General features: G+C 34.3%; 2 protein-coding genes across 2 annotated transcripts; both read right to left on the bottom strand.

The window, feature by feature from the left end:
• Nucleotides 1-3454: 3454 nt before the first annotated feature.
• Nucleotides 3455-4282, bottom strand: LOC131614986 (uncharacterized). Its single transcript, XM_058886509.1, has one exon. It carries the CDS (start codon nt 4280-4282, stop codon nt 3455-3457), a length of 828 nt encoding a protein of 275 aa, XP_058742492.1.
• Nucleotides 4283-6285: 2003 nt separating this feature from the next.
• Nucleotides 6286-6936, bottom strand: LOC131614985 (uncharacterized). The gene has a single exon (XM_058886508.1). It carries the CDS (start codon nt 6934-6936, stop codon nt 6286-6288), a length of 651 nt encoding a protein of 216 aa, XP_058742491.1.
• Nucleotides 6937-11097: the final 4161 nt, after the last annotated feature.

The following is an 11097-nucleotide window of genomic DNA, read 5'->3' as shown; positions in this document are numbered from 1 at the left end:
GCGAAAGGAATTATGTGAGGACTTCAAAATTAAACAACACCATTCCTCCCCATATTGATGCAAACTTAATGGAGTCGTCAAAGCTACAAATATAAAATAACATCGAAAAGATGGTTCAAAAAATGGTTAAGACGTACAAGGATTGGCGCAAGATATTTCCTTTTTGCTCTACATGGCTATAAAACCTCAATACAAACATCTACGGGAGAAACACTACTCTCCCTTATCTATGGTGTAAAAGAAAGTCCCCCGATTTAAATGGAGATTCCTGTGTTACGGATCCTCGCATTGTCAATATACACAAGCATTTATCAATTGACATAAGCATAATCATTAAGCACATATCAAGGTATATTCATTGGTTAAATCTAGATTCATATTCATTGGTTGAACCGCTAGACAATATATTCACGACTCGCAACTAAACCTACTCATCATCAACCCACGGGTACACTATTCGAAGCTTTAGGATATGGAATTTCAACTAGCAAGTTCAAAACATTCCAATATCTAAACTTTAAACTCCAGTCACACATGCAAAATCCGCAACATAACTTTGTACATTAGATCATGTGCAACACCAAGTTATGCTTTCATTAATCTATCCCCAATGGTAGCGATAGATTCGAAACATGTTCTTTATAATGATAAATAACTTACTGTACAATTGTTATTAGAACTTGATGATATCGCATAAGGAGGAGTTGACCAACCAATGCTTAATTTGAACATTTGATCGGATAGGAAATCATGAGGCTACCACTTTGATTAATCAAAGACATGTTTTCCAAGCAGTTTTACTTCATTCTAATCCTAATTATAAGTATCAACAACAATATCCAAATATTACTCTTAAACAAGTTTGTGTTTGTAATTTTATCTTCAATAGAACCAACTTATATAATTTTTTTTATGACGTTATTTTTATACTTATTATCGGTTTAAGTTATAATTGATTTTTAAATATTTTTTTTGTTCCCGTAAGTTTACTTCGAGGTTTATTTTGGTCCATTAACTTAAAAAGTTTTCATATTGGTTCTTTAACTCTTTAAAACGTTTCATTGTAGTCCTTTTAGTCTAATTAGCTACGAATTTAGCGGTCGATTTTTGAGTTTTTCTGTCGTTAATTAGACAAAAGGACTAAAATGAAACATTTTGAACAGTTAAAGGACCAATATAAATATTTTTTAAGTTAAGAGACCTTGAGGTAAACTTGTGGGACAAAAAAATATTTTGTCATTCTTTTATGATAAATAATTAAATTACTTATGTAGTGTATTTAATGTTAAATGAATTTATTTAAAAAATGATAATTTTCTTATGACCTCTAAAATGAAAAGATTATTAAAAACAGGTCTACAATGACATTTTTTATGAAATACTCGGCACTTTTTTTAACAAAACCCTATTAAATCTTATTTAAAAAATAATTTACAACAATAGACTAGATAACCGCTCTTACAAAGAAATCCTAATTAAAACTATGCCTAATATTATAATAATTCAATTTACCTAAAATTAATTTTACAAGTTATTCAATAACATTGTCATCAATAATTTCCCTCGATTAATTTTTTTTTTGATTATTTCTAAAATATTAACTATTTATAAATAACATTGTTGTCAATAATTTCCCTCGATGAAAGAATGCTAAGGTTTCACAAGCCGACATGATATAAACTTCACGTGAATTGAGAAATGTCTTTGATGAGGGATAATATAATAAGTTAATTTAGTAAGAAAAATTAATATTTTTTATACATAATAAAGTATGCAAATTCATTGTTGGAAATACTTAAGGTTCACTTTAAAATAGTAAAAGCATAATCATTTTATGGCTTTGTCCTCATAATCATGTTCAATAACAAAATTAAAACAATTTTAATAATCATGTATGAAATAAGTGTTTCAAAACATAGGCTAGTTAAATATCATTAGCTCATCTCCATGCATAACATTTAATTTAATAAATTAAAATATACCATGTTTATTATTATTAAAAAAATGTGTTGTTTTATTCGGTTGCATAATTTGGTTGATAATGAAGGCAATTTAATAAACTTGGTAAAATTAGAGGTAAAGAGTTTCTTTTCAATAGAAGGGAAATTCAAGATAATATAAAAGTAAGAATAAACAAGAACACCTTCTAGAATTTCATTTTATTATTGCTACTTATATTTTATTTTATTTTTAATGAAGTGAATGTTGTCTACTAATAAAACTTTGGATGGACGACATTACTTATATGTCATAATTATTTTCAAAATTTTGCTTGACATTCCTCTTAGTAATATTTTTTATCTATATTATTTAAAATAATATTCTTATAATATGAGAAGAAAGATGTGCATACAAACAAGTGATTGAAACAAGTTTTAAGAGGAAAGGTACAAGACCATTTAATGAACAAATTAACAATATCGGTGCAAATGAAAATGAAATTAGGGAAAAGGAAATCGTTAAAATTAATTGTTATGAAAAAGACTATTTTGATAAAATTGTAAACAAGTTTACCAAAGATAATAAATTAGGAAAACCGTCAATTATTAAGACTATTTAATTTCAGTTATTGCTTAAAAAATTTGAAAGTTATATACATTAAATGTTGTATTTGTGGTACATCATTAATAAAATTTGAAAATTTTAGAAATTAAATATTTTTACGTATAAATTATTATATGTTACTCAACCATAAATTACAACTTCAAAAGTCTAGACATTAAATATTTTGATATATAGTAGTAAGTGGTATACCATAGTAAAACATCATCTTGTTATGTTAAATCATTGTATTGAGACCTTTAACAACCCATCCCATTTGAAATTTATGTTAGATAATTGTATTTAGACCTTTAACAACCCGTGCCATTTGAACCATTATGTTAGATCATTATATTTAAACATTTGAACCATTACTGTAAATAAGTGATTTTATCTAAGTTGATTAACGGGCAGGGCCGGCCATTCACCGGTTCAACAAGTTATACTGCACTAGGCCTCAACATTTTAAGAGCCCATTTTTATAATTATCAATATAAGAAGAAAAAAAAAACTCTATGTCTAAAAATGAAATTAAGAATGAGAGCACTTTTCGCCTCCACGTGTAAAAGAGTCAGAGTCACCACGTGTAAAAGAGTCAGAGTCAGTGTGTTAGACTCATTAGTCATTACATTATATTTTTGTTCTATGTTTCTACTCTCTCTATTATTTGCCTTTATAACAATAAAATATTATCAATCTAAGTTATCAATAATCATCACAAATATATATATTTTTAATCAAATATAATAATATTATCAAATTAAAGGATTCAGTAACTAGTCTCTATTTTCAAGTATATTTGTAAATAAAAAACGAAGATTTTCTTTTAATAAAATCATTATTACTTTAAAATAAATTTTCATTCTATCTTAATTACTAATTCCTGTGTTACATTTTTTTTTGACGGGGAAAATTAACTCATTTCATTAATAATAATATTCTGAATACATGTTGGAATATCATAGAAATTATGAAAATTAGCCATAAATGGAGCCACCCGTGCAAGAGCATGAGCAACCTCATTAGCTTGTCTTCTAACGAACTTAACATGAGAGTTCCTAAAGAAGAGGGCCATCAACCGGTTACATTCTTCCGTAATAGCGCCTAGATCCGAGTCATTAGGTCTCGGAGAGGTCACACTATCCACAACCCGCTTAGCATCTAATTCAAAATCCATATTGTCGTACCCCATATCATGGGCCCAGTTAACAGCTTTCAGAAGGCCTAGAGCCTCGCCAATAACAACATCGGTGCAAGGAGAGAACCATTCAGTCCGAGCTACAATGAAATTACCCAATTCATCTCTAATACAGGCACCAAAACCAACCTTATTATGAGAAAAAGCGGCGTCAATATTGCACTTAAATCTGCCCCTCTGCGGTTTTTCCCATCTGATAATAGCTGGCGGTGAAGTAATAATCTCATTGTTGAGGCGATATTTCTGAGCTTCTTTCCAATCTGTCAACAACTGATTTGCCCGTAGACAGATGAGCGTCGGAGAGTCTTCCACCTGATTCCAAACCTGATTATTTCTCCCTTTCCAGATACTCCATAAGGTAACTGAGAAAATCGCTTTTTGGTCATGGTTGGAAACCTGCAAAAAGGAGAAAATCACAGACGCAAATAATTCTCCATTACTACTAATCCGCTGCAACAAAGGCCACAAACCCACTCTTATCCAACACTCTATACTTTTAGAACACTGGATGAATAGGTGAAAACTATTCTCTTCGCCATCCATACACGCAACACAATTAGAGGGACAATTAACACCTTTATCCAACAATCTCCTTCGAGTAGGCACACAGTCTCTACACAGACGCCACAAAAAATTCTTAACTCTGGGTGGGGCCTTGATGTTCCATAACAAATTTCAGCTCTCCTTAATTCTTAGGTGAGAGGTATCAATAGCATCATTGATACAATACCTATAAGCACTTCGAACTGAGAACTTACCATTGGACTCATGCTTCCAAAACAATTTATCTTTGTGAACCGCCGTAAAGAGAGGAGTGTTTTGAATCTTTTGAGCTGACTCTTCTCCAACAAGCGCATTAATCAAACCATAGTTCCAATCTTTACCATTATGAGTCATCAAGTCCGAGACTTTAAGATTATCTACCACCATATTATTCGGCCAAGGATTACTTAATGAAGACCCATCAGCCAACCAATAATGATCCCAAACCGAAATACTCTCTCCTGACCCTATACTCCATTTTAAACCTCCCTTAATCACAAACTTGGAACTCCAGATGCTACGCCACACATAACTTGGATTATGACCAATGTTAGAACTTAGATAGTCGTTATTCGGAAAATACCTGGCTTTGTAAAGACGGGAAACCAGAGAATCTGTATTGGTCGTAAGTCTCCAAGCTTGCTTACTTAGCATAGCGAGATTAAAAGCATTCAAATTCTTGAAACCCATACCCCCATCAACTTTTGGCATAGATAAACGGTCCCAGGAAAGCCAATGTATACCTTTGGCTCTATCTCTTTTATGACCCCACCTGAAGGAGTTCATCATCTTCTTGATCTCATCAATTAAGGAGGAGGGAATAAGGAACAAGCTCATAATGTAAGTCGGAATAGATTGAAGAACAGATTTGATCATGGTTTCTCTCCCTGCTTGAGACAAACTTCTACTACTCCAAGAATTAATTTTCCTCCAAATTCTGTCTTTGATGAATCTAAGAGCTGATTTCCTACTCCTACCAATCATGGAAGGAATACCAAGATAGTTACCGGTACCCAGAACCTGTTGAACCCCCAAACACGTAACCAACTCAAGCCTAGTATCAGAGTTTACATTCCTACTACAGTAAAATTCAGATTTTTGGAAGTTAATAGCTTGACCTGATGCTTCCTCATAAGTAGCAAGAACATCCTTCATGACATTAGTTTCTGCAGTATTAGCTCTGAAGAAGAGGAAACAATCATCGGCGAACAAAAGATGAGAAATAATTGGGGCATTTCTGCAAATTTTAACACCATGTATATCACCTCTATTTTCTGCTTTCCTGATAAGAGCAGTAAGACCTTCCGCACGAAGAATAAATAAATACGGAGATAAAGGATCTCCTTGCCTCAATCCACGCCCGGGGACTATCGGCCCGATCATGTTGCCATTCACATTCACTGAATATTCCACCGTACTAACGCAAAGCATGATCCATCCAACCCATTTTTGACAAAAACCCATAGTGATAAGGATATCCTTTAAGTAATCCCAGTCGATTCTATCGTAGGCTTTACTAATATCAAGCTTAAGAGCTATCTCTCCAACTCTACCTCTAGTTTTGGTCTTCATATCATGAATCACTTCAATAGCAGCCATAACATTATCCAGAATAGATCTTTCGGGTACAAAAGCTGACTGATTATCTGAGATGCATTTCCCTAAGATCTTCTTGAGTCGATTAGCAAGAACTTTCGCTATAACTTTATAAAGAACATTGCATAAAGCAATCGGGCGCCAATCCTTCATAGTGGTTTGGGTATCTCCTTTCGGAATGAGAGTGATGTTAGTTTTATTAAGACTTTGCGGAACAGAACCTGTTTCGAGCCAACCACACGCAGCTTGAAATATATCAGTGCCACAAGTATCCCAAAAGTGATGATAAAAACCAGGATTAAAACCGTTGGGACCCGGACTCTTGTCTGCTTGCATCGAGAAAATAGCATCTCTAAATTCGTTCAATGAAAATCCAGCAGTAAGCATGTCATTGTCTTCTTCAGAAACTAAAGTATCAATAGCTTGTAGTACTCGATCCCGAGAGCTTGCTTTTTTTTTTGGAATAAATCATTGAAATAAGCACTAGCCACTTGACACATCCCTTCAGTAGACTCAATAACATCTCCATTCTCATTGACAAGAGACTTTATAGCATTTACTTTTTTCCTAACAGTAGCTGAGACATGAAAAAATCGAGTGTTGAGATCACCGTCTTTGTACCAATGGGCTTTGGCTCTTTGCTTCCAAAAAAGATCATCTTTCACCAGCAGAGTAATTAATCGTTTCTTGAGGGCTGAAAAATAATTGAGATTCCCTTCCGAAATGTGATGCCGAGCTCTATCCAACTTCTTGCAAATACTATCAATTTCCTTTCTAACTTTGTGCCAATTTTTTTGACTCCATTTTAGCATATCAGTACCACACCTTTCCAACTTTTTAGTAATTTCAGCATACTCACAGTAGTTCCAGTTGTCACGCACAAATTCCGTAAAACCCGGTTCCGTAAGCCAAGCAGTCTCAAACTTGAAGGTCCTGGCTGAACTATGTTGTACCGTGGGAATACAAGTTAGCATAACCGGATAGTGATCTGAGGAGGCAGCAGTCAAGCACTCTAATTTCGCACCAGGGAAAGAATTACTCCACTCCGAATTCATCATTGCTCTGTCTAATTTTTCTTCCACTGCTCTGGGAGTTCCAAGACTTTTGAACCAAGTAAAACAATACCCTTCTAACGGGATATCAATCAGACCAGCATCCTGAATCGCATGTCAAAATCCTGACATCATCCAATTCGGCCTTTCATTTCTACCTTTCTTTTCATTGGAGAATAAGATATCGTTGAAGTCGCCAATGATACACCAAGGTAGATTGGAACTGTCAGCTAGATTACGGATTAAATTCCATGAGTCCCTTCTACGAGAGCTCTCGGGAAAGCCGTAGAAACCAGTAAGTCTCCAATTGCCTAGAATGGGATCTTCAACCAACATGTCAATGTGATTATTAGAGTAATTTTGAATAGAGCATTTTTTACGATCATGCCAAAACACAGCCATACCACCGCTTCTACCAATACGATTAATCGAAAAGCAATAATCAAAACCCAAAGAATAGCGTAAACTTTCAACTTTATTAGAGTAGCTTATTGTTTCAAACAAAAATAAAACATCCAGTTTATATCTTCGGATGAGGTATTTAAGATTCGGAACTACACTCGGGTTACCCAGACCCCGGCAGTTCCAGCTTAGTACAATCATTTGTCTTGGCAGGCCTGCTGAGCAGTACCCGCCATAGATACATCAACAATAGAATCAGGAATTTGCTGTTTGAGATTGTCAGTTCCAACAGCTCCCTTATTTTGAATAACATCTTCTAGCATCAAGTCATATACAGCAGCAGGGGCATTGATAACTTGATCAATTGGGCCAACTATGGTATTGTCAGTCGTACGAGATCTCTTCTTTGCAGCATTCATATCACTATCTTGTTGGACCTCCATCTCCGATAATACGATTCCTTTTAATTGAGGTTTACGGCGGGCTTGAGTCTTCATGGAAATCTTTGTGGCAGCGAACTTGCTTCTGCTTATAGAGGATTGAGACCCAGTTGCTTTCCCCATGTCTGCCACGAAAATGTTAGTAGTTATGCTTTCCAACGCATCGTGTTTTATCGGGCCAGTTCCTGTTGCTTTCAACTCACCTTTACCCTCTTCACAATTCCATGAAAATTCATTTTCCTTGCTTTTCACAATTTGATCTGCTTTTAGAGTCTGCTTGAACGAATCAGCAGCCCCGGCATTAGTCGGGATCAACATAGCACCAGATTTCTTCCCCGTAGTGAAGCTGTTTGTATTGTCCTTCAAACTTATTTGGTTTGAAGCTTTAGAGTTTTGACCATTTGTCAAAAAGAGAGTAGTTGCTGCCATAGGTTTGCTAACATCACCCTGTTCCAAAAAGATCTTGTTGTCAAACACTTTAAAGTTCCCTCTTGGTAATTCAACTGGAGCATCACGAAATCTGAACTTTGTAGGAGAAACAGCAATGTTGTTCGCCACCTGCAACGCGGTAACCGTTGGATCTGCATGTTCGGTTTCCGTAGTCGAAACTCCGACATTACTAACAAACATTTTGTTTGTCAGCGCCACTGCCAAGTCTGTTACGGTACTCCGCACACTACCATTCAAGGTTACTGATCCGCCATTAGTGTTTTCAATATCTCCCTTATCAGCAGGATTAAAAACACTCCAACTGTTAGGAGCTTCACCATTCCTGCCAGCCTGTTGGAAGAAAAACAATTTTTTTGAAATTGGATCTCTGTCAATAGCTACTCTCCCATACAACATATGCTCACATTTTAGAAACACAACTTCACATTTTAATTATTAAAATTATATATATATATATATATATAAAATTTAGGCCTATTTAAATTAGAACTGGGTCTCCGAATTAATTGAGCCGACCCGATTAAACGGATTTCACCTCGATTTGCTAGCTGAGGTAAAGAAGTGTGTCATGAAAAATGTGTCACATTTTCTCTCGATTGAAATGTTAATCGATGGGAGAAATATATAGGTAATGAATTCTACAACTTTATTTTTGTATTTTAAAAATGCGCACAACTTTACCTCTCGTTTACTTTTATTAGATGAGGGTTAAAGTTAGTATTCACCTCAATTGAAAGGGATTTTTTTTTAGTATTACCTAATTTTCATTTTGACATATATATATATATATATATATATATATATATATATATATATATATATATATATATATATATATATATATATATATATAATTTGGGACAGATCCTATATTCACATGTTGTGAAACAACCTATATACACATGTTTTCAACAGTAGGAAACCCACCGGAAGCAAATATACACATTTTAGATAGAAACCTATATATAAATTTTGGACAAAAACCTATATACACATTTTGGACAAAAACTACTATACACATATTTTCAACAAGACATCAACATACATTATTGACAACCAAACCAAAATAGGAAACATATACATTTACATAGGGGTGGCAAAACGGGCTGCGGGCCGCCCGCGCACCCGCCAAAAATTGGCGGGTTGGGTTGGGATTTTAGGCTCGCCGCTCACTAAAGCCCGCCCCGCCAAAACCCGCCGTCCGCCATGCCCGCCCCGCCAAAGCCCGCCGCTCGCCAAAACCCGCTCCTCCTCCAAAACTCACTCTTTTTTTAGTTAATTCTAGTAATTGCAATTCTTGATGGTTTATTTTATACATTTATTTATAAATATATGTAATATTTTTTAGAGTAAATTTGTTAAAAAATTACTTTTATAAAAAGTTGTTTTAAAAAATAAGTGAAAAGTTTAATTAAAAGGCAAAAAAAGCATATTAATCTATTAAAAAAATATAAATAAAAATAGGCGGGTAAGCCCGCCGCCCGCCAACCCGCCATCTTGGCGAGGCGGACATGATTTTGATGCCCATTTTACTTGGCAGACATAAGGCGGGGCGGGCGGGCGGCCCGTTTTGCCACTCCTACATTTACAACATACTAATCAAGGTTACGAGGCAACAACTGAGAAATTAAGAAAGCATCTGACTCAACATGAACGGATGCCATCTCTATATTCTTGTTTGAATGATGTCTCATCGTTAAACAATTATAATTTGAAAAAAATTTGAATTATGTTTACATAGCAACACCAACATTTAGCTTTCGATCTCTACAATAACCAACAACGTGCATAAACACATTTTACTAGCTGACAACATTAACGTTAACTTAATCTTAATATAAATAAATTACATACATATTGATAAAGTGATTATCTTAGCCCATGAGTGTATAATGTCTCTCGAGACAATATCCAACATATGTTTTGTAAGATAATATCCACATGCATATGAGTTTGGTTGTTTCCGCGACTACAAATAGTTTGTATATAGTGGTTAATGTGGAACTATAAGTTTGCAGGTTTAATCAAAAAGTGATCAAGCAAGTCATGTCTGTTATAATTTAGTTTTGATGATAACAACTTATGAATATGACAACTTGTGACTCTAAAAGTTTGTAGAAACTTATGAAGATTCAATCTGACTTAAAGCATAAAAGAGAAACAAGTATGTCAAGCGATCACATATGCACAAGACAATTAGTTCAAAGCTCTTCCTCTAAATCAAGTTGATGAATTATAGTTTGATGATCATTGCAAACATCCTCTGATGATGGAATTCAACTTGAAGATATCTCAAGTCTCATATCCAATAATATTCAAGCAAGGGCTTATATGATTGGGTTATTAGGAAAAATCATGAAGCTTTAAGGTGTGAAAGATAGGAAGTGTGAAAGATTGCTCAGTCGTGTCTAAGTGATCCATGTTTTGTAAGAACACAATGGCGTTCTCGTAAAGTAATATGGATAAATCACACACACACACATACACATTAAAACCTTTTTTAAAAACCCTTTATTTCTCAAAGAGAACAACCTAATTTTTTTTGAACTATCTAATCGATTGGAGATTATTCCCAATCCATTAGGTTAGTGCAAATAGAGTTCATAATCATTTGTGACAACGTCTTAATGAAAGGAAATCGATATCAATGAAAATGTTTTATAATGGGAATTTATAATGTATTGTTTTAGGTCATCTAATCAATTAGGTTGAGGAGCCAAACATTTGGGACATTAAGTTAGCACATTGATCTTTTTGTTTTTTGTGCCAACCTCTAGCCTATGATTAGAGGTCTCTCCTTTTTTATGTCAATCTATTTTGATAATACATTATCCCATGGATATCAAAAGAAGTAATGAAACGCTTAAGTTCAAAA

This window comes from Vicia villosa, linkage group LG6 (assembly GCF_029867415.1).
Source record: "Vicia villosa cultivar HV-30 ecotype Madison, WI linkage group LG6, Vvil1.0, whole genome shotgun sequence".
In the NCBI taxonomy this organism is placed as follows: Eukaryota; Viridiplantae; Streptophyta; class Magnoliopsida; order Fabales; family Fabaceae; genus Vicia; species Vicia villosa.
Note: the sequence above shows the minus strand (reverse complement) of the source record. Positions and strands in the feature narration are given on the sequence as shown.

What these genes read in the sequence shown, in the direction of transcription:
- LOC131614986 (XM_058886509.1), bottom strand. Translation starts at nt 4,282, where the DNA reads ATGGATGGCGAAGAGAATAGTTTTCACCTATTCATCCAGTGTTCTAAA.
- LOC131614985 (XM_058886508.1), bottom strand. Translation starts at nt 6,936, where the DNA reads ATGATGAATTCGGAGTGGAGTAATTCTTTCCCTGGTGCGAAATTAGAG.